Raw genomic sequence first — 24,787 nt, 5'->3', positions numbered from 1 at the left:
CATTTACTCGCATAATGATCGCACTTTCTTGTCGAAAAAAATTGATGCAAATTCAGGGATGCGATCATTACGCGGGTTAAATTTCCCGTAAAAAAAATTTTTTCATCCCACGTTTACTGCGAAATAAGTCAACAAACAGGCGGCTGCCACTGTAACAGTGCGGGACACCAAAACAAAAATGGCAGCCCGCGGTGCAAGCCGAACACATCTAACGAGATTTTTTTTTCTTCTCATGAGTACATTACGTGCATTGAAACATTTTCTTCCGTATCAGTAATGAATAATATCGTTAATATCAGCAAGTTTGCAGCAATAACATAGCCATGTCCACTTTGAGGGGACAAAAACGGAGATGGGCACACTTAGCTGCCAGTGACATAGAAACACATGGCAGGCATGCTGCGGAAACTACGGCATTTGTATTCACTACTATCCTAATACAGCACGTTTCCGCAAAGGGTGGGCGAATATCTCAACTGTGTTACAAGTGTCAGCATATGAATAAGGCGCACTTCTAACGTATCAGTGTAAATGTGGCTACTATCGTTGCCGCTCGTTATTTGTTGCGTGCCCACGAGTGCAGATGAGAAGAACTGAAAGGCGCCTTTTTTGTTGTTGTTGTTGACCACAACCATTATAAAGCCTACAAATAATAAAGCCATGGCAAGTTTGTTTGTAGCTTTTTTTTTTTCATGGAAGTGCGGAAAGCGATGAAAGGAATGAAATAGGGCATCTGCTTAAAAATGTTGGGTGCGTGCAGACCGCTTGGTAGGTCTTGAGGAGTTGTTTGCGTAGCATTCGACAGATGGTAAGCGCGATCGTCATTAGCTAGACTTGGCGCACGACATATCGCTGTGGCAAGTTCGGGATGCGATCATTTCATGGGAAAGAAAAAAAAACGAATTTTGACGACAACATTCAGGGGTGCGATCATTATGCAAGTAAATACGGTATTTGATGGCGCATGCCGCTTGGATGTTTCGCGGTTGCTTCAGGTTGGCTGTACACGAGCATGTACTCTTATGTTTTAGCCCCTACGCCAAGCTCAAGTGCCGAGCTACAGAGGCGATACAGAGACGCCGGTTCTTTTCGTTGAATTAAAACCGATATATGCAAAATAATTCACAACACATACGCACATCACAGCTGATAATGCGCATTGCATGTCTGCACCCCCGAGAGATATTTCCGCGTACTGTAGTTACCGATGCACTGAAAGGCTTCACTGATCACCTTATATGAACAGACATTGCGCAAGTTTCACAAAGTACAATCTAAAACATCTCGAAATCGTTCTGCAGTACACGAGAGCAATACTTTCAAGCAGCGCCACGCCAGATCGTACAAGCCAGAAAGGAGGAAAGGCTCGCCGTGCACCCTTTTCTCCTCGCCCGATGAAAAGGTCTATAAGACATTGACCGGACAGGTACCAAAATGGTCAGTAAATGCTTGTTGTGGAAAAAATATATATACTGCCAACGGTTACGTTACTTCCTAATGCGAAACTTGAGTGTGGCTCTTCAGCTGTTTTGACTTTTCTATATACTGAGGCAAATAATTCGAGAAAGACATATATGTACGGTTACAACTTTTTATTGTTCACTTCTTCAAAAAACACTCCACTCCTAGTTCTTTATTGTCATGAAGGTAGCTTTGTGGTCGGAGAAATAGATGGGTATATGCTAGACTTCCTGCACCAATACCTGGTTCGGCGTAGCACACCTTTGGATTTTGGCAGTGACGACGCTGGGCCTCTGCTCGGGCAGCTCGTTTAACAGCAGCGGCAGATGGACTTCCACCGGTTGCCTTGCTGATGGCTCAGAAAGAACTGGCTGAGAATAAACTACTTACCATATTTATTCGAATCTAGGCCGATAGTGTTTTTCAAATAATCATATTCCAAACTCTAGGGTCGCCTTAGATTCGAGGATTTTAGAAAACGTGCCAGTTTTTCATTGAAACTGCTAAATATGGTGCATAGCTAGCGCCATCTAGAAAATTCAGTATCGCAGCCGCTACTAGCCGTGCCAGTAGCCAACCGTACACAAGCGAGGTTTCCATTTTAACCTGTGTCGTGTCGGCCGTATCGGAGTGCGGCGGTGACCGACTTGTGCCGTAGCCATGTCGATTCGGTGAGCAGGCGTCCATCGTGGTGTGGGAGGAGATCAAGTGCGGTGGCTCAGGACCTAAGTAGCCTTGATGTTCTGTGCCCACACTAAGATGGAATTCACGACAATGACAGAAATGTGCGACATGGCCAAGTAGGCCACAGAAGTAGCAGGTAGGCCTGTTGTTCGGGGTGCGCCAAGGATTAGTGGATGGTGGTGCGGGTTGGCAAAAAGGTCATGGATTCAGCCGGACAGGTGCACGCGCAGCGTAGAAGTCATTTGCAGGTAGACCAGGATCCGCGCCGAGCGGCATTGCTGGTGTCTGCCTGCGCGCAACTTCAGCATAGTTCAGAGGAATGGAAACAGGCAGATGCTGGTAGGAAGTTCGTAGCACCTCAGAAATTTGCTCCTCTATGGCTTGTCGTAGTGCGGAACCAAGCACCTGCGTGGAGTCCGGGACGTGGGGAACAAGGGACAATTGTCGTGCCACTTCTTCTTGGGCAAACTGCTTGATTTGCTCCATTAACATTGTGGTGTCAATAGAAGCGGCGCCGACACTTAATGCTGACATGATGGCTATGTCAGAGCTCGGGAGGCGTGTAGAAATGGTCTGTTTCCGCAACCCGTCGTAACTCTGGCAGTACTGAATGACGTCCGTGACAGTTTGGGGATTTTCGGCAATGAGCATTTGGTAGGAGTTGTCCTCGATCCCCTTCATGATGTGTCTGATTTTATCAGCTTTGGGCATAGCAGGGTTGATGCGACGGCAGAGGTCGACAATATCTTCATGTAGGACGTAAAGTTCTCGACGGATTGCTGGGCGTGACCGCATAAGTGCTGTTCTGCGCTCAGCTTGCGAACAGCAGGTTGGCTGAAAACTTCCGCGAAGGTCGTTTTAACGGACGACCAGTTGGCAATATCAGCTTCGTGGATGTGGATCCACAGCTGTGCAACGCCCGCCAGGTAAAAGGTGACGTTGCTGAGTTTGTCGCTGTCATCCCATTTATTGTGGGCACTCATCTGCTCATACGAAGTGAGCCAGTCCTCGACATCGTGCTCGTCGCTGCCGTTGAAAACGACAGGGTCTAACTGTCTTAATACTCCAGAGCAGGTGACCACCGGTGGTGAGGCAGCACCTTGCGGTGGCACGTCGCCAGGCATGGCCAAGACAGGGGGTAGAGTCTGGGTACGGAGTTCCAGGATGAAAAAGAGAACCAGCACGCTCCACCAATTGATAGTACCCGTTTAAGATTAGGTGCTCTCGGCGTTTTATATGAATGCACAGACAGAGACAACGGCCAAATGGGGCGAGCGCAAGAACCACCAACAACAACCATCTTTCTCCTTTTCATCTTCTTCTGGCACCCATATTTCTCACTACAAAATAAATAAATAAATAAATAAATAAATAAATAAATAAAGTTACCATTTGAAGCATGTCTTGTGTGGCAAGCCGGTAGACTATAAATAGACTTAAAAGAAAATGGAGATTATTGCAGTGTTTACTAATATTTAAATTTGTGCAAAGGTTAAAATAATAGTATGTGGATATCTTGGAATACATCAATAGGGCAACTCAAGTGGAAGGATGTTAAACACAGTGCTCGATTCTGTAGTTGATGCAGTGGAGGAAAGTATGTTGTGTTTCTGGCAATCCAGGATTCTCTGCAGTAGTTGAGGTGCCAGTGCTATAAAGTAACGTACAATGTCCTTGGCAAGCTGTCCGGGAAGTAGGAATGGGCTCTGGTTGATGTGTAACACCTGAACGCATACACACATCTAATAACTTGGACTAATTCTCCACTAGCAAGCTTTTCATGTTCCCCATCAGCTTCTGGTGTTTCTTTCATTTAAATTTTTTGTAACTGTGGACAAAGGGCAACAGTTCCGATTCAGTCGGTGCCTTCACAGCATGCCAGTGCACCAAGCTGTCTCTCCCTGCACATGCAACCCATGGTTCATCTTGCAATCATGGGCCCTTGCAGCAGAGCTTCTGGTACATGCTCACATGCCAAGATCAGTCCACCAGGTGGCTGCAAGCCACCCCTCTGCTTCACACTGGCACCAACTGCAGCATCCGTCCTGCCTCGCAACGCTCATCATGGGTGGCAGTTCAAGTCTCCTCTCTTTGGAGAACTCTTTCACATGCTTAGGGCAACTCAATATTACACACTGCAGTGTAGCATGCAAGTAGGCTCATGGAACCTGAATCTGCACTCGTCATGTATGGAACACCGTCCCAGTTGGTGGTGTGCCTCCCAGTAACTCTCCTAGGCATATACTGTTTGGATTTCGGCTGCTGCAATGTAGAGTTGGCCTATGGCACCCTCTCCATTTGCACCAAAAGTTTTCATAATGATGACACCGTCTCCTGTCGCCACATCAAGCTATTTGAGATGTCATCTGCAACTTGGAGCTGTCCCCTGCCAGTCCCAGTCTGTCTCAGAGTGGGCACCACCACTCACCTTGCTCAGGCAACATACTTTTTTGGGTGCTATGGACCTGGCTATTCCACCCTATATTCTCATTACCTCGGGGCGTTCCCCATCCTTGGCCACCGCAACATTGTTTCCATCATAGATGTCAGCGGCAAGACTGACATTGTCACTCTCAAATGGCTGAAATCTGCCTTTCTCTGCCACCAGCCAGTGTCAAAACTATCAACGCTCTTTCCTCCATCACCACACAGTAGGGTGGTCCTTATTTGTCTGCAGCCTTGGCACACGCTGGAGGCAGCAATGTGATTGTCATGTTGCTAAATGTCCAATACTTCTTTTATGCATGTGTGCACGTATGTATGCATTCGTATGTGTGCGCGTGTGTGTTCACAAACATTTAAAGAAGTGACAATATGTGCGCATAATTCAAAAAATGTTTTATTCTCATGTAAACACTCAGTCTGGTAATGAAAAGGAGTCCGACAAATGAGTGTCACAGTACCTTGAGCACCTTGACACGATTATTGCATTTCATGATTGGATTGCACAATGCCCAGGGAGCATGCTTTGCTCGTGTTATTTTCAGTCAGATTAGCTGCTGTGGATCGCATGTCTTGTCCACCACAGGATGTTCCTTAGCAGGCCCCATTGTGCAGCAGATTGGGTGGACAGCGATGAAAAAGGAGGCATGATGATGAGCACAGCTGAAGGTTGTCTTCTTGGGGGCATTCAAGTGTGTGGGCGATATGGAAAAATGGGGGGCGAACCACACTTGCATCATGCCTTGCATCTGTCCCTCTTTCTTCCAACTTTACTTTTGCACACCGAAGGGGATGCAAAGAAAGGACACACACACATACAATACACCGGGCTAGTTGGTCCCATGAGCAGTACATTATGACTGCCAGACAAGACGAGAACAAAAGAAATGGGAAAGGGAGCGTATCAGGTGGCGTATCAGGTGGTATACGTGATAGCGTATCAGGTGGCGTAATCAGTTGCGACGGCTACCCATTTGTTCTGAGGGTGACGTGGGAAAGGGACCGAGGAGGTCTAATCCAACACGAAAGAACGGTTCCACAGGGACGGTGATTGGCTGGAGATGACCGGAAGGTAGCACCTGAGGTGTTTTCCGACGCTGGCAGGGATCACAGGCAGCAACATAGCGTCGGACGGAGCGAGCGAGACCAGGCCAATAGAAGCGGCGGCGGACGCCGTCGTACGTGCAGGTTACCTCAAGATGTCCTGCAGTGGGTGCGTCATGCATCTCAAAGAGCACAGTCTGTCGTAGATGTTTTGGCACGACAAGAAGAAGATCAGGGCCATCAGGGAGGTAGTTCCTTCGGTACAGAATGCCGCCCTGGAGGACATATCGGCGAACGGATGCGTCGGTAGGTGTAGAGTGCAGACGCTCGATGAGTACTCGCAGCGATAGGTCTTGGTACTGCTCATCGGCGATGTTAGCGAAGGCAGACACAGAGAAAATGCTGTCGGCGGTACTACTGTCGGCGTCGTCAGGCTCGTCTACCGTGTAGCGAGACAGGCAGTCAGCGTCCTTGTGTAGTCGGTCAGATTTGTAGGTGACAGAGAACGAATATTCTTGGAGGCGTAAGGCCCTGTAGTCTTCCTGTAGGGTCTTTCAATGAGCATAACCAGCAAAGCGCGTGATGGTCTGTGACAACGGAAAAGGGTCGGCCATATAAGTATGGGTGGAACTTCGCAACCGCCCAAACTAGGGCCAGACACTCACGCTCAGTGATGGAATAGTTGCGCTCCGCGGGCAAGAGGAGCCTGCTGGCGTAAGCGATAACACGGTCATGACCACGCTGGCGTTGTGCCAGTACTACGCCAATTCCGTGACCGCTGGCATCAGTACGGACTTTGGTAGGCGCAGAAGGATCGAAATGGGCCAGAACGGGAGGCGTTGTGAGAAGGTCGATTAAAAGCGAGAATGCAGAGGCCTCGTTATCACCCCACTGGAAAGGGGCGTCTTTTTTTCAAAAGCTCGGTTAGTGCTCGTGCTATGGCCGCGAAATTTTTCACGATACGGCGGAAGTACGAGCAAAGGCCGATGAAGCTGCGCACATCCTTGACATACTTTGGAACAGGGAAGTGCGTAACAGCAAGGGTCTTGCCTGGGTCTGGTTGCACTCCATTCGCGTCAACGAGATGTCCAAGGACGGTAATCTGGCGACGGCCGAATTGGCACTTCGATGCGTTGATTGCAGACCGGCTCGCCGAAAAACGTCCAGGACTGCTCAGAGGCGCTCGAGGTGCGTAGCGAATCTTGGGGAGAATACTATAACGTCGTCCAAGTAGCACAGGCACGTGGACCATTTGAAACCGTGAAGAAGCGAGTCCATCATGCGTTCAAAAGTGGCAGGAGCGTTACATAGGCCGAACGGCATCAGTTTGAATTGATAAAGACCGTCGTGTGTTACAAAGGCAGTCTTCTTGCGGTCGAGATCATCCACGGCAATCTGCCAATAGCCGAAGCAAAGGTCAATAGAGGAGAAATAGCGAGCACCGTGGAGGCAGTCAAAGACGTCATCAAGCCGAGGTAGGGGATACACGTCCTTTTTGGTAACCCTGTTAAGGTGCCGATAATCCATGCAAAACTGCCATGAGCCATCGTTCTTTTTTACCAGCACAACAGGTGACGCCCATGGACTATATGACGGTTCAATAATGTTCTTGGCAAGCATTTTGCGAACTTCTGCGTGAATAACTTGATGCTCAGCCGGTGATACTCGATACGGGCGGCGATGAATAGGAGGGGCATCGCCGGTATTAATGCGATGTTTAACAGCTGTTGTTTGGGCCAAAGGACGATCGTTAATGTAAAAAATATGTTGGTAGAAAATGAGAACGCGGTAGAGCGCACGAGCGTGCTCGGACGGCATGTCGGGTGCAATCATTTTCTGTAAGTTGGCGATGGTACAAGTTGCCGACTGCGATGGTAGAGGAGGATCGGCTGAATTGTCGTCTACTGAAATCGATGCTACAGAGTGATCCTTGAATGAGCAAAGTTGGGCCAGAGACATCCCGCGTGGCAGCACTTGTGTCGTCAAGCCAAAATTTACCACTGGCAGGCAGACGCAATTCGGCGTAATAGATAAAACTGTATGAGGTACTGTGATCCCATGTGTAAGGAGGACGTCTTGCATAGGAGCCGCGATGTAGTGACCGTCGGGGACTGGTGGGGATGACATGAAGTCAACGTAAGTCAGTGCTGAAGGTGGCAAGCGAACGAAGTCGACGGAACTGAGGCGAGTAGGGTGTTGTTCAGCGGGATCCAGAACAGGCAGGTCGAGGCGGAGAGTACTGGCGGAGCAATCGATGAGAGCAGAATGTGCGGAGAGGAAGTCTAAGCCGAGGATGATGTCGTGGGGACAGTGAGCGACGACTGTGAATAGCACGGTAGTGGAGCGATCGGCGAAGGAGACGCGGGCGGCACACATACCAATTACGGGGGCTGCTCCTCAATCGGTGACACGGACAACAGGCGTCGTGGCGGGCGTGATTATTTTCCTCAGCCGGTTACGAAGGTCGGCGCTCATTACCGACAAATGCGCCCCAGTGTCTATGAGAGCAGATACAGGAACACCGTCGACTTGCACGTCAAGAAGGTTCAGATAAGTGGGCAACGTCAGGAGAGGATTTGGCGGCGTAGGGAGCAATGCAGCATCACCTCGAGGCGCTGCATCGTCTAGTTTTCCGGCTGGGAGCGGCGTCCGAAGGGAGTCGGTGAATAGTCGTTGGGGCGAAGGCGAACGAGAATAGGGGCGGTTCAGCGCAGGAGAATCGGTGGCAGCATTATCTGAGCGAGCAGCATAGGGACGAGAAAGGCCACCTGGGGGGCGAGAGTAGGCAGTATATGTAGACTGGTTCAGGGAACTCCAGCGACTGCGACAGTGCCGAGAAATGTGCCCAATTCGATGGCAGTGAAAACAAATTGGCTTGTCGTCTGCAGTGCGCCATTCAGAGGGGTTGCGGAAACGTGGTGGGTAAGAAGGTGCGGGACGGGGCGGAATCGAAGAAGCCGGGTGGGTATCAGGGCGATGGGCCGAGCAGATGGTGTGAAGACCCATGTTTTCGAACTCTTGGCAGACAACTGCCTGGATCAGTGAGACCGTGACTGCAGATGTGTTGGTGGGACTGGAGTCGAAGGCAGCCGGATAGGCGACCTCAATCTCACGCCGGACAATCCTGGTAACATCGCCAGTGTTGTTGGGACAAGGAGCGTCGGCACAGGAAGATGTCACTGGGGTGTTGGGCAGACGGGCAAACTGTTGGTCGATATGTCGGCTTTTAGAGAGTTCCAGGCGGCGGCACTCTTTTATAACTGCATCCACCGTCGCCATGTTGTTAAATACGAGCAAGTTGAAGGCGTCATCGGCAATGCCTTTGAGGATGTGGGAAACCTTGTCGGACTCAGTCATGTGTGCGTCAACTTTGTGGCACAGAGCCAAGACGTCCTGAATGTACGTGATGTAGGGCTCCGTTGACGTGTGCACACTACCGGAAAGAGCGCCTTCTGCGCGGCAAGTTGGTGACCGTAGGGGTTGCCAAACAAGTCTCGGAGCTTCTGCTTAAGCGAATCCCAACTGGTGAGCTCATCTTCATGCATCCGATACCAAACTCGAGGTGTGCCACCGAGGTAAAAGACTACGTTGGCGAGCATGATAGTAGGGTCCCACCGGTTATTGCGGCTGATGTGTTCGTACAGGCTGATCCAGTCCTCGACGTCTTCCCCATCTTTTGCCGAGAATACGCCAGGATCACGGGGAGTGGGGAGAGTGATGTAGGTCGTCGAAGTGGCAGCAGGTGTCGGAGCCGGCGGGGTCGAGTTGTCATCGCCGGGAGCCATGATGGAAGGCTCGACGTACCATCCACTGCGAAGCTCCGTGACGAGGTACAGGGAACGTCCACCTCCACCAGATATGTTACGTAGGAAGACACCGACGAAAAGCTATTTACAAGTATATTTACAAGGCAATACGCCGTAGTTGGCCAAGAGGCAACAGCCTGCGCTAGCTTCCAATCGTCGTCGTTGTCTTCTTTCTGCTTGGCTCTTCGTCATTGGAAATACTATCCCGTAGCAATATTAACAAGTTTTTACTGTATTGTTATTTGGCAAACGCTTGCTTGTTCTTTGTGCTTGTGTTGCTCACTTGACTCCCCCATTTAAACAAGTTTCAGTATCGCTCATTGTGTTCATGTGTGCTTTCTGTCATGATGATAAGAAGCCAACAAACAAAGACACCAAGGACAACACTGGGGAAATTACTTGTACTGACTAACTGACATAAAGAAATTATAAATTAAGGGAACTGAAAGTGGATGAACAAACAACCTGCCGCAGGTGTGCGATGTTCTATCAATTGAGCTACCGCGGCACCATCCTTCCAAACACTTTCTGGGGTATTTATGTGTTACTACTACAACTAACCCTGGGATTGTTAGCCAGTGCCACCACTCACAAACCTTGGCGGCGGATGTGGAACATCCTTTTTGCCACAGGCGTCACGAGTACATGATCTTTTTGGGCGAAGGCAACTGGTCAATAAACCCATACGGGCTACCTGAAGGCATCAATGTTGCCAGATTTGAGACCCTCGTTATGTAATTAATCAGAAGAAAGGGGGCTGACCGAGGGGCCCGATTTTTATTAATCATATCATAAGAAGCCAACAAACAAAGACAACAAGGACAACACAGGGAAAATTACTTGTGCTGACTAACTGACATACAGAAATTATAAATTAATGGAATTGATAGTGGATTAAACAGCCACGGCGGCCGCATTTCGATGGGGGCGAAATGCGAAAACACCCGTGTACTTAGATTTAGGTGCACGTTAAAGAACCCCAGGCGTTCGAAATTTCCGGAGTCCTCCACTACGACGTGCCTCATAATCAGAAAGTGGTTTTGGCTCGTAAAACTCCATAATTTATTATAGTGGATGAAAAACCAACCTGCCGCAGGCGGGGAACGATCCCACGTTTTCGCATTACGCGTGCGATGCTTTACAAGTAATTTCCCCTGTGTTGTTCTTGGTGTTTGTTTGTTGGCTTCTGATGATTTGATTAATAAAAACCGGGCCTCTCTGTTAACCCCTTTCTTCTCATTCATTGCATAACGAGGGTCTCGAATCTGGCAACATTGATGCCTTCAGGTAGCATGTGTGGGTTTATTGACCAGTTGCCTTCACACAAAAAGATCACGTTCTCGTGACGCTGGAGGCAGAAAGGATGTTTCACATCCACCGCCAATGTTTGTGAGTGGTGGCGCTGGCTAACACTCCCAGGGTTAGTTCTAGTAGTAACACATAAATACCCCAGAAAGTGGATGGGAAGAAGGCGCCGCAGTAGCTCAATTGGTAGAGCATCGCACGCATAATACGAAGACGTGGGATCGTTCCCCATCTGCAACAGGTTGTTTTTTCATCCACTTTCAGTTGCATTAATTTATAATTTCTTTATGTCAATTAGTCAGTACAAGTAATTTCCCTCGCATTGTCCTTGGTGTCTTTGTTTGTTGGCTTCTTATGATATGATTAATAAAAATCGGGCCCCTCGGTTAACCCCTTTCTTCTCGTTTTGTCATGATGGTATCTTCAGTGCTGGTGAGTGACTGTACTGCTTTTTCTCTTGTTTTTTGCAGGCAGTACGGTGATTCAGATGGCATCAGTATGGAGAAAGAGTATGCTTACGGTAGGTTCAGCAGACAACTGTCACTTGTGTAAAAGAAATGTCAGCTAAAGAAGCAACTTGACTGCATTTTCTGTGAAAAACTAAGTGGCACCACCTCATAGGCATGGTAATTTTCATGATTTTTAATGTGTCACAATCACTTGTAGATTTTCTGACTGCAGTCAGCCCTCACAATGAAGTTGCATTTCGCATAGAAATAACTTCATTATGTTCTATATATACTATAAGCAAACGTGCTGATATTTGCAAAATATTGCTGATTTTAGATTTACTCTATATTTGATGACTCACTGTGTCTGTTTTTTATATGAGAGCTCAACTTTTTTTCGTGTTGGCACTACAGATGACTTATTTTATAAAAGTAAGGATAAAGCATAATTATAGTTATAAACAATTTTTGGGGGGGCAGTATCTTGTGTGGTCTCGACTGCTGCACTAATTTGGCTTCGTAACACTAGTCATAAAGGGTAAGTACTGCCAATAACCTAATACCCTGACCAGTTAGTGAAACAGCACTCTGATCATTGTTGAGGACTAGTTTACTGTATGTGGTTGTCAATTTGTGCCATCTTCTAAGTCTACGGAAATACAGTCTAAGGATTTCTTGAAATATCTTATATATGGTTGTTAGACAAAATATTTCACTTGTCTTGCACTATTTTCAAACAACCCAAGCTCCTTATTGTGCTTAAGAAAGCTAGCTTGTCTTTCACCGAAATTCATCACTTCGTGCTGCTTAAGACCCTGGTCTCTGCAGAAGGTGGCATAACCAGTACACTACCGCATTTACTCGCATAATGATCGCACTCACGTAATGATCACACCCCTGAATTTGGTCATCAAAATTCAATTTTTGTTCTTTCCCATGTAATGATCGCACCCTGAACTTGTCACAGCGATATGTCGTGTGCCAAGTCTAGCTAATGATGATCGTGCTTACCATCTGTCGAATGCTACGCAAACGACTCTTGGAAGACATACCAAGCGGTCTGCACGCACCCAACATTCTTAAGCAGATGCCCCATTTCATTCCTTCCATCACTTTCCGCTCTTCCATGAAAAAAAAGCTGCAACCAAACTTGCCTCGGCTTTATTATTTGTAGGCTTCATAATGGTTTTGGTCAACAACAACAACAACATAAAGGGCGCCTTTCGATTCTTCTCGTCTGCACTCGTGGGCATGCAACAAATCGCGAGCGGCAACAATAGTGGCCACGTTTACACTGATACGTTAGAAGTGTACCCTATTCATATGCCCATGCTTGTAACGCAGCTGAGGTATTCACCCACCCTTAGTGGAAACGTGCCTTAATAGGATAGCAGTGAAGACAAATGCTGCAGTTTCCGCAGCATGCCCGCCATGTATTTCTATGTCACTGTCAGCTAAGCGTGCCCATCTCTGTTTCTGTCCCTTCAAAGTGGACATGGCTATGTTATTGTCGCAAACTTGCCGATATTAACAATATTATTCATTACTGATACAGAAGGCACTGTTTCAATGCGCATAATGTACTCACGAGAAGAAAAATAATCACGTTTGGCGTGTTCGGCTTGCTCCGCCGGCCGCCATTTTTGTTTTGGTGTCCCGCACTGACAGCGGCAGCTGCCTGTTTGTCATCCCGCAGCAAATGTGGGATGAAAGAAGAAAATGTTTCTTTTCATGGGAAATTTAACCCACGTAGTGATCGCACCCCTGAATTTGCACCAATTTTTTTTACAAAGAAGTGCGATCATTATGCAAGTAAATACGGTATGTCTTGGTATGCCAGAACAATATGCCCTTATGGTAGTTCATTGCTATTTTGTAAAAAAAGAACAGACACACACACACAGAGTTAAACCTCGATATACCACACTTCAGTGTAAAAAATTTTCAGTATAACGAAGTACTTCACTTGTCGTAATCTCTTGTCCATAGAACATCATGTATTTAGAACCTCAATATAACAAAGTGTGTTTGCATGCAATTTCAATATAACAAAATTTCACTGCCGCCGCAAAGGAATGCCGAGACGATAAATAGAAACTTCCGTGGATGCAGATGGTAAAATTATTGAATTATAAGCGCCTGCTTGCAAACGCACCCCTCAAATAACGTGTCGTACGACAACAGGGATCGCCAAAGTGGAGCCACATCATGTTTCGTATAAAGTTCAAATGCGATTAGATCCTGTCGTGCATTGTGTGCTTTAGGTCGAATGAAAGTGTGCGAAGGTGAGAAAAGAAAGATGGTGGCTTCACAAGTGGCACCTTCCCGCCCGAGCACAGGGAAAGATGGGGAGGGGAGCGAGCTCGCGGTAACACGATCAAGCGCGCGTGAGGGGCCGGGATAAGTTGGCGCACGCCTCGGTCGTGGCTGCACATGGCTGTAAGCACAGCTTAGCGCATACGCAACCATGCACCATGCTTTAGAGGTAAAGTGCCGCATGTGCAAAGAGTGAGCGTGCCAAGACGGCATGACATCATGTAAGCTGTCTTCCTGTGCGTTTAGTATTGGAGGTTGCGTAATCTCAAGTTTCAGTGACTCGTTGGAGCGAGAGGCAGACGAATAATTCGCTTTCCATTGCCGGCACTTTTCATAATGTCGTCATCCCAGTGCGGGCGATGCTGTCAAGCACGGGGGCGGAGTGCACACGAAAGCGCGGCTGGCTTCACTTCGTACCACCGATGTGAAGATGTCGTTGATGTGGCATAAAACCGTATCATTCATCGCCAGTCTGTCAAATGCATAAAAATGAATAGCTTTCTAATTCTAATTTGCTTTTTTTTCATTGCCCGAAAATTAAGAAAATGTAAGAAAAATTGAATAGCGACTGTACTTATTTTAATTAATGGTCGAATTTCAGTACAACGATATTTCAATATAACGAAGCAAATTACCAATTTTTCCGACTTTCTTATATCAAAGTTTAACTGTGTATGTGTATATATATATATATATTGTGAGCATTATTCATACGCTCTATATTCTTTTCTGTACATACTCATCATCACCGTTTTGGCACATGGTGGTGGGGCTCTCACTCGGGAGAATAAAGAAGAGACTGGCTGCCTAAACCTTGTCTCACAAGTAGTGGAGTGTGCTGTCCGGTTCCTTCGTCCTCTCGCTCCTGGTTTTTCTCCAGCTTCACCTATGCTACATCCCTGGAGCTCCGCTCGAGTCGCCGCCTCTACCAACTGCACTCGACCATGTCCCAAGACCAGCAGGCCAATACTACGACATCCACCTTGCCTGTTCCTGTGGGAACCCCTTCTTGGATGGTCACTACCCCTCAGAAGGATCCACCGGTGTTTGCTGGACTTCCAGATGATGACTTTGAAGACTGGTTGGAGCTATTTGAGCACGTGAGTTTAACCACTGGAACGAATCTGCAAAACTTGCTCACGTCGCCTTCTACCTAATCGGCATCGTGAAAACTTGGCTTTACAATCATGAGCTCGATTTTGTCAACTGGAGCACCTGTGTCACTACCTATGTGAGGTTTTCGCGAACTCATCTGTCCACTCTGATATCGCCAAGAAGAAGCTTGCTGAGCGTGTTCAGCACTCGGGCGAGTTGTACACTGTGTACATAGAGGACGTCCTCGCCCTCTGCCGCCACGTGAACACCTCGCTGGCCGAGAGTGACCATGTATGGCACCTGCTTAAGGGTATTGGGACTGTGGCATTCATTGCTGTAGTGTTGAACCCCACTACCCTCGCAGACATCATCAGTACATGTCAGCGTCTTGATGAGCTTCATTTGCTCTGCTTACACCCTGACATATCTGATTTCAAGGTGTCCAACGACAGCGAGCTACGTGCCTTGATTTGCTTCGTCAACCCCTCCTGAGGTCCATATGACGCCTCCTGGTGGCAGCCTACGCCATATCGTGAGGGAAGGGATAGCTGCCATGACCTGCCCGCAAGTCCCGAGCCCGCAGCCTATCCCTACGCCAACTTACGCTCAGGTTGCCTCTATAGTGCCCCCCTCCCAGCAGCCACCACAACAGGTACCTGCACTGCACAGGTTCCTGAATCCTATTGCTACAAGATCACCACCTCTTCCGTCTTACAACGCCTGGAGCCCACCTCGACCGGTTTGCTACTCTTGCGGCATCTGTGGCTACATTGCCGACACTGTCCGCAAGATGAAAGGCATGGCTATAACAGGTTTGAAAGGGATGAGTTTTCTGTCCCTGTACCACAACATCGGCATTCTTACTACGATTATTATACACGACGTTCCCCATCTCCACAGGAATTCAATGCTGCCGGCTCATTGCGTTTCCCGCGTCGTCACTCTCCTTCACCGATGCGGTGCTCATCTCCCCCCCTCTTCGACCGATTACTTCATCCTCTGATCACTGCCCGTAAAACTAAATGGTGCAACTTCAGGAGGCAAAGCTTCATCCTTTAATGTTTCTGTGAAATTTTTCACCACCTTGGCTGATCAAACAAATTCTTTAGAGCACTTCTACGTGGTTTATAGTGATGATATTTCGGAATCAGATAGAAAAAGAGTAATAGAAAATGAAGATGTGATATTTAATAATTCGATTTTTTGGCCATTTTTCGCGACGTGAAAGCTGCATCCCCTCTTTTAACAGAGCGACTTCATTGCACATTAACAGATATGATATCAATACATATCGGGCCAAACCATGACAACTGGGACAAACTTTTACATTTTGTGATGTTTGCTCACAACACCGCTATCCAACGGACTATGGGGTACTCACCTTTCTACCTAGTTTACGGCCATTCACCGACATTCACCATCGAGGCCACTGTCTTCAATGCCTCAACTAACACCCCGGCCAGTATACCTGAACAGTTCATCTCGAGACTTGAGGAGTGCCATCAACGTGCTCGCTTCAACACTGAAGTCAGTCAGCTAGATCGCAAACAACGTTATGACATCTCTCGTCGCGACGTCTCCTTTCATCTTGGAGAAGAAATGCTCCTTTGGACACCCATTCGTGCACCCAGTTTGTGTGAGAAGTTTTAATCCCGCTTCCTTGGACCTTACATCATTAATGAACAAACATCCCCCGTGAATTATTGCATTACTCCCGTAGACGTTTCTTCAGACCATCGTTATCGTGGTTCGGAGATCGTTCACATTTCGCGTCTCAAACGATTCGTTCAGTGTTTCCCTCCTGGCTAAGTCGCGGCCTAGCTGGCCGCTTGCTCATGCAGGGAAATTAGTGTGATCATTATTCATATGCTTCATGTTCTCATCTGTACATACTCATCATCACCATTTTGGGGCCTGGTGGTGGGGCTCTCACTCACGAGAATAAAGAAGAGACTGGTTGTCTAAACCTTGTCTAACAATATATATATATATATATATATATATATATATATGTTGGAGAAGTCACATATAAAGATGTATTTACTATATTTACAAGAGAGACAACAATGCACAAACAATATGGCTGTCAAGACCGATTCCACCTCTACATGTCAAATTGTCGTCTTCTGACTGGTGCCACTCCTGAGTGTGCCATAATATTACCCCAACCTGTAAAGGCGTCATCTCAGTGCTAACTATAAGGGAGGTGAAGTCGTGGCAATATAAGGCTTCAGCCGGAATACACACACAACGCCTGTGGGGACACGAATCCAACGGAGAAATCTCGTAGTTCACATCGCCAAGCTGACGCAATATCATGTAGGGCCCGGTGTAGCATGGCAGCAGCTTTTCACACAAGTTGACACATGTCCATAGGAGGACAACGGAGCCAGGAGAAAGTCGAATGTCCTGACGTAAGCTGTCATACCAGACCTTCTGCACGGCCTGAGACTTGGTGAGCCGGGCGCCAGCAATCTGGCGTGCCATGTGAACCTGAGCGAAGACGTCTTGAGCATATTCAGTGGGAGTGTTTCTCGAGGAAGGAAGCAGTGTGTCAAAAGGCAAAGAAGGGTGGTGGCCGAACAGAAGGTAAAAGGGTGAATAGCCGGCAATCTCATGACGGGACGAATCATAGGCGAAGATCATGAAGCGTAACATGCTGTCCCAATCACTGTGGTCGTCAGAAATGTACATAGCATTTCTGTCAACATGCGATTGAGCCGCTCCATCAGTCTGTTTGTCTGCAGGTGGTAGGTGGTGGCAAGCTTGTGCTCGGCAGAGCAGGAGCGAAGTAGGCCTTCAACTACTCGCGGCAAGAAGGTGCGGCTGCGATCAGTGAGGAGCTGCTAGGGTAATGTGTAATGTAATGCCGGGGTAATGTTACGAAGCCAACGCATTTCGAGAGAGACATTCCGCTTGGAGCAGATGACAAAGAAGGCTGCAGGCTGTCCACCATCTTGGTTGCTGCTCAGTGCCTCGTTGTAAATACACTCTAAATAGTCACGCCTCATGTTGTTTTATGTAACAGTATTTTATTCGTGGTGTATTTTACTAACCCCTTGCTTCTGCTTTCTTCTTGAATAAAATAAACACTATTCCTGACCATTCAAACTGGATTAAGCAGTTTTTTTTTTTTTTTTTAACATACTTACTAGGGAGTGACAGCATCAGGTGACATGGTGTGAGCCCGTCTTGACATAAAACTAAGTTCTGTATCCATCAACATAAAGACAACATATCCATGACATAAACATAAAGTTCTGCATCACTCAGGAAATTTTGCAAGGGCGCTCAAGGAAAACCTGGAAAACTTGGAGAATTTGGAAATTTCAACTTGATAGACACCCTGTTAAGGCAATACTGTTTGACAAGCTGGTGACAGTCTGTTCACTGTATGTACCACCCAAACATCGTTTGCAACTTGGGAAACTTGAAACACTTGTTAATTAGCTCCCTGAGCTATTCATTTTTACAGGTGATCTGCATTTTTGAGGACTGGTTGATACTTCGCTGATAAATGTTGGTGTCTATATTGAACAAAGCTAGATGTGGTTCCTATAGCTTGAATGAACTGGAGGCCGGCTCTACAATCGGCATTTGTAAATGCAGAAATGCTCAGCAAGGGAGCAGTTAGTCACTAAAAGTCGAACAAAGTCCAGCACGGTACATTGGCAAAATGTCCGGCACGAATGATCTCAGGACATCCGCAGGAGGATAAGAAGTGGATGTTAAAAATTAGTCCAATAATGATATCCACTGGATGTCCCTAGAAAGACTGCTCTTGGACTTGTAGCTTGAGATCTTATCCGGACGTCTGAGGGAGTTTCAGTGCCCATTGGGATCAATTCTTACAAGGATGAGAGTAAGGTGTGGAACAGTGGGAACAAAAGGCAAGGAAACATAACTGCTTCCCTTAGTAAACACTCAAGGCTACAGCATGAAAGATCAGGCAAATTTCCTGGGTGAGCATTTTCAAAGTGTTGCTAGTACACCACACTATGCGCTAACTTTCGGAAAGTTCAAGGAGCGAGAGTGCCTTGGACGAAAGTGCACAACAGATAAGCCTTACAACGGTCCGTTTAGCCTCGCTGAACTCAAGGCATCCCTCAGTATTTGCAGCAACTCAGCACCATATGGTGACCAGATCATATATGAAATGATCAAAAACCTGCACTCAGAAACATTAAGTAAACTTTTGTCTCTTTAGATTACCATGTGGGTATCTGGACATATTCCATCTCCTCATGGAAGGAAGCAATTGTTACCCCAATTAAACAAGGTAAGGGCCCCGCGTTAGGCAGCAGTTATAGGCCATTAGAACTAACAAGCTGTATGTGCAAGTTATATGAAAAAATAGTAAACTGCCATCTAATCCATTTCTTGGAAAGCAGCCATCTAATTGACCCCCTTCAATGTGGTATTAGGGAAGGTAGGTCAACAGTAGACCACCTTGTTTGCATTGAGGCAAACATCAGAGATGCTTGTACAGTAGAACATCATTGATACGTTCCCGTTACGTACGTTTTCCCGACGCCAACGTTCGCAATAGAGAACACAAAAATGACCCGTTTGCGCTCATTTTTACCGATTCATACGTTCCCAGAAAACACAAATTTTCGGCACCAACGTTCAGTATGTCACCAAACTGCGACCGTAGGATACATTTTCCAGCTGCTAGACTCCATGTCAACAAGAAAATGTACAAGGCGCATGCGATTGAGAACTGTATATAGCTGCCCGCCACTGTAGCTTCACCACAATACTCGTCCGTCCGTCTCGCATGAAAACGCCGGCGCACAGTCAGTTTCTCATTTCAGTACCAGCAAATCCTTTTCGGGGTCATTGCACGAGGCATTTACAGCTATCACCGCCAATCCTATTGTGATAAGCATCTTCGCATACCCGTTTCAGAGCACGTGGTGTCATCGGAAGCGTAGCGCATGCTTTTAATAGACAATGACCAAAACGCACTGCCCTTCCCTGCTGCAGACTGCAATCGTATACGCTTTCCGGCCAGCAGATCCCGTGTGAACAAGAAAAGGAGTGAGGCGCGCACAATCGAGAGCAGTATATAGCCGCCCGTCTCGTGTGAAAGCTACGGCACGCACAGTTTCTTATTCCGGCACCAGCAAATTTTCGCCCAGGTCATCGCACGCCGTATCGCCGCCAAACCTATTGCGATAAGCATCTTCACTTATCTGTTCTACGGTGCATGGTGTGTAGTGCCTTTGGTAACGTACTGCACACTTTTAGTAGGCGATAGTCCTAACGCACCGCCGTTCCCTGCTGCGGGCGGCGCGTTGTGGGCATCACTTTTAACTTAGGTAGCATTCAACCCTTGTCAAACAGCTGTGTGCATACCAAGTGGAATGGACAGTCAAGCTAATCCTTTCATTGTGCACTGACTGCTGGCAGTGTTTTGAGATGCCTGGTAGCTGTCTAAACACGCTGTCTGTGCTGTGTAGCCGTTGCCTCACATGCTGCATCATGTCACCCCTGACTGTCATTAGAGCATGGTACAAATAGTTCAAGCACAATGCTAGACCTTGATATTGCTGTTGATGCTTCACCCTTTTGGGTGAAACTGCCAATTTTTTTTCTCCTCCAGCAATGAATTCGAGGTTTTTTCCAACCATGGGAAACATGAACTGCCTTGACTACAGTAAAAGTTCTCGGCAAATGTTCCAGTGTTTTTCAGTAGATGGAATCACATGGATTTTCAGAGCCAATATCATTCTGACTATTTCATCAAACCACTGATGCTAAATCAGTGCTGCAGCCATTCTTCTTTATGTTGAGTGCCTTGTTCAGCATTGTGCTCTTCCTAGTGTGCCATGTGCAGGTTATATTATTTAGCAAAGAAACATGATGCTGCATGTTGTCTAAAATGTTGCCGTAGACATATTGCAACCTGGTGTGTTTTTTTTTTTTTTTTTTTTCAGAGCTTGACTGGAGATCTGAACTTGTGGACTGCACATCCTTGACAAAGGTGTCCTGTGTTAATCCGATGTGAGTGTTGAGTAAGCTTGCTTCATTGAGCATGCATTATTATGCAAGATGGAATGCAGGCCAAGGCCAACTGTCTCGGCCAACTTTCCCTACTTCCGTGTCCCTTCTTTGAGTTCACTTAAAAGAAGTCCAGCGTAGACTTGATGTCTTTGCAAAAAAAGCATGTGGAAGCTGGCCAAAACACACGAGCTGCATGTCTAGCGACAGCAAATTTCGGCAGGGCTCACAACCAGAAAAGCTTGCCCTAAAATGTGCATAACGCAGTGTCCTGTTTTGCTAGTGAGCATGGTGTTGTGATATCATTTATAGTGGCTGCATTCATATGGCAACAACACTTCGAGCACTGGTTAATCTGCTGTGGTGCCTCTGCCTTGGACGAGGACGTTAAGCTCCACTAATTGGGGTATAGCAGTGCTCATGCCAAGCTAACAGGGATGCACTGGGGGGTGGTGCATGCCACAATCTTTTAACCTTCTAACTAAACAAGGCGAGATACTCAAAATACAGGTAGACTGGAGTGTTGTCATCTGTCTAGTATTAGGGCCTTGCTTCAAGAATGTGTGATGTAAGTTGAACTTATCATCTGAGCCCTTGCCTGCCTCACACAATGCATGGGTAGGAACTCAGATCTCTTTTTTCCTTTTCATGTGGCACTCCAGGAGGTTCCCTGTTCATAGTATGGACTTTGTGCTGTCTGAAGTCTACCTCGGCCAACTACAGCTCTCGGACAGTGCGTTCCAGTTTCATTGTTTTTTTTTTTTTTTTTTGTAAACCCATCTGACTGTATGCATCACATGCTTGTAAACATGTCAGCAAGATATTGCTCCTCTGTGCATAGCAGAGAACCTGCAGCCTCACTCGGGGTGTCGGGTGTGTCGGTGATCTCGGCGTTGCAGCAGAGTACTTTTTCTGGTTTCTTCCAGTTTAAATAGAAAGAACTGAATCCTAAATACAGCAGTATGTTTTTCATCAACTTGTGTAAGTGTTTACATGTTTGTGTTGTAACGTGGTCTAATTACAAAGCCAGAAGGATAAAAAGGCAGGTCTGTTGGTCAAGCTCTATCCTCGAGCGAGGCGTTGATAATGTGCCTGTCTTCTTCGCTACAACTTCCTCCCGGAGAAGCAAGCACCATCCTGGCAACTCAAAGGGTGGAGAGGACGACCGGATCATAGTAGGGTTTGAGTCGCTGTGCATGCACCGTCTCGTTTCCATGGCGCTTGAAGTTAGTGGACGACATGAGCACACGCGGTACGGTCGGTGGTGAATGGGAACAGCATCACCAGTGTTTATCCAATGCTTAACAAGGGACATCTGACCAAGTGGTCGATTGTCACTGTCAGATATGTCGCGGTAGGAAAGCAAAAGGCAATACAGGGCGGCTGCTTAGTCAGGTGCGAGGTCCGGAGCGACCATGGGACGTAATGGGCCGTCGAGGTTCAAGGCATCCTGTGGGTATTCAGGAGGATCTGGAAACGCGTTGGCTGCAAAGGCAGTGACGTGGTCGTCTGTCACTGACCGGAGCGTGGCCACCGCTATGCCTTCAGGTAACACTTGCTTCGTCAAGCCAAAATTGATAACGGGGAGACACATCCGATCAGCGGCAAGGGTTACGACAGAGTGTGGCACAGAGATGTCGCGCGCCAGGAGGACATCACGAATAGATGCGATGACATAGTCGCCGTCAGGCACACTTACCATTGAGGCCAATTCAACGAAGGTTAGGGCTTTTGGAGGTAAGCAAACAAACGCTATAATGCAGAGGGTGTTTGGTTGTTCGGGGCAAACGTCTGCAAGAAAAGGAAGCTCTAGGCACAGCGTACCAGTGGCACAGTCAATGAGGGCAGAATGCGTCGTCAGAAAGTCGAGCCCGAAGATTAGGTCATGAGGGCAACTGGTCAGCACAGTGAACAGGGCTGGAACTTGGCGGTCAGCAATTCCTATGCGAGCAGTGCTCATACCCCTGACGGCAACAGTGGCACCATTGGTGACGCGTACGGCTTGAGTGATGGCAGGCGTAAGAACTTTCTTGAGGCGACGACATAGGTTAGCGCTCATTATGGACACTTGGGCTCCAGTATCAATTAATGCTGTCAACGGAAAACCACCTACGTCTACTTGAATTAGGTTCATGTTGGTGAGGAGCGTCAATGGAGGATTTGGACAGCATGAACATGATGCAGCACTACCTCCAAGAGCTGCATGGCCTAATTTTCCGTCTGTCGGTTTGGTGAGGAAAATGGTGAGGCTGGGATGACGGGGAGCGACGGCATTAAGGCGACGGCGATCGCACGGAGGAGCGGCTGTCAGGGGCATCAGAAGTAGGGTACAGACGGCGAGGTGAATAACGGCGAGCGTCGGCGTATGGGTGAGGAGCAGGGAATGAGTGCCAGTACAGCGGTAACCAGGTGGTGCGGCAGTGGCAGGATACATGACCAACGCGGTGGCAGCGGAAGCAGATCGGTTTGTCGTTTGGCGTTCGCCATTTCGGCAGGATTGTGTGGTCTGGGAGTGAAATACTGGTCATTACAGGTTGTGGACATGGGGATGGGTGCCGAATCAGGTCGGGAGACAGAGCAGGCGGTTGGGAGGCCAAGGTTTGCAATTCTTGCCGCACAACTGCTTGGATAACGGAAATAGTGGGGGCTGCTTGGTCAAAGGTACTTTAAGGGAGTCATGGCTGAAGGGGGGCCAGACTCGCCGCTTCAGTCTCATGGTGAACGATGCAGGTGGCGTTCTCTTGAAATGGTTGTGTGGCAGTAAGAGCGGAGCAAGAGGATGTGGCAGGGGTGTTTGAGATCCGGGAAAAGTGTGGGACGACGCGGTGGCTTTTGGCTACCTCGAAGCGGCGGCATTCTTTGACGATGGCATCGACGGTAGAAACATCGTTATAGACTAGCAAATTAAAGGCGTCTTCCGCGATGCCTTTTAGGATATGGCCCACCTTGTCAACCTCGGTCATGTGCTCGTCGACTTTCCGGCAAAGCACGAGCACTTTATTTATTTTATTTATTTATTTGAGAAATACTGCGAGCCTTCAGAGAAGGCCGTAGGCAGGAGTGGACAGTACATATGAAAAAATTATCAAAAATAACAGACAAGAACACATTACACAAGGCTCGCACTACACACTGAAAAGCAGCGAAAGACCGATAGTTTGCATGTCACTTGCATACAAACACGTGCTACAGATATAAAATTGTACAATGATATATTGACAGAGTGCTTGACAAGGAAAGATTAATCAGAACACGGACCATTCAAGTTGCGCATGCGGGTCGCTCGATATGACAAACTGCTGTAATTCATCACTTATCGAAGCATTTTGCGGCAGAACCATAGCATATGTCGCGAGATGATAAGTGTTGCTGAAAATCGAAGGCTGATGGAATTATAAAGCACTTAAGAATGACTGCATGGTGGGTTTCTCGACAATGTGTGCATTGAGACGGTTCCATTCTCGAATAGTTCGAGGAAAAAATGAATTACTGAAGCAATCGGTTCTGCAGGCGAATTCTTTAACCTTTCTCGAGTGATTTCCTCTTGTGGAACGACGAGTCACCTGTTGAATGTACAATTCCTTATTGATACGCAAATTATCATGATATATTAAATACATATATTGCAACCTATCACGATGACGTCTTAGTTGAAGTGTTCCTAAATTAGCTTTTTCTAGCAGCTGAGTCGGAGATGTGTGCCAGCTGTGTGAATTAAAGACGAATCTTATTGATTTTCTTTGGACACTTTCAAGTTTTCTTATATTTAATTCAGTAAATGGGTCCCATAAGACGGAAGCATATTCAAGAATCGGCCTAATAAATGTTTTATATGCCAGTAACTTTATTTCTTCTGTCGACTGACGTAGGAAACGTTTGAGATACCCAAGCTTCTGCATGGCCTTTTTTTGTATGTAGTTGATATGTGTGTTCCACCTGAGATCAGGCATGATCATGACACCCAAGTATTTGTAACTCTCTACTGAAGAAAGACTGCGGCCATTTATTGAATATTGGAAGTGTAGGGGAATCCGTTTTCTTGTTATTGTCATTGATACGGTTTTCTTCTCATTTACCTTCATTTGCCACTCAGAACACCGACGGTCTATTTTAGATAGAGATGAATTTAGAAGAGCCTGGTCATTCGGACACTGAATTACATTATACAATATACAATCA

At 47.2% G+C, this 24,787-nt stretch overlaps 1 protein-coding gene across 9 annotated transcripts in view; it reads left to right on the top strand.

The window, feature by feature from the left end:
• Positions 1 to 24,787, top strand: part of Tmem43 (Transmembrane protein 43) — a 138,989-nt gene that overhangs the window by 68,709 nt on the left and 45,493 nt on the right. For 6 of the 9 annotated variants that reach the window (XR_008610739.2, XR_008610737.2, XR_008610738.2 and 3 more), the window contains exons 6-9: positions 11,213 to 11,262; positions 18,810 to 18,881; positions 20,545 to 20,611; positions 21,271 to 21,341. Coding sequence is in view for 6 of the 9 variants with exons in the window: in XM_055066802.2 (XP_054922777.1) it covers positions 11,213 to 11,262; positions 18,810 to 18,881; positions 20,545 to 20,611; positions 21,271 to 21,341 (260 nt within the window). In the remaining 3 variants the exon portion in view is untranslated. The remainder of the gene's footprint in view (positions 1 to 11,212; positions 11,263 to 18,809; positions 18,882 to 20,544; positions 20,612 to 21,270; positions 21,342 to 24,787) is intronic. The other 3 variants (XM_055066799.2, XM_055066801.2, XM_055066800.2) reach the window with 3 other exon arrangements.

This window comes from Dermacentor andersoni, chromosome 6, assembly GCF_023375885.2.
Source record: "Dermacentor andersoni chromosome 6, qqDerAnde1_hic_scaffold, whole genome shotgun sequence".
NCBI lineage: Eukaryota > Metazoa > Arthropoda > Arachnida > Ixodida > Ixodidae > Dermacentor > Dermacentor andersoni.
The sequence above is the reverse complement of the archived record's forward strand: the minus strand, read 5'-3'. Positions and strand labels throughout refer to the sequence as shown.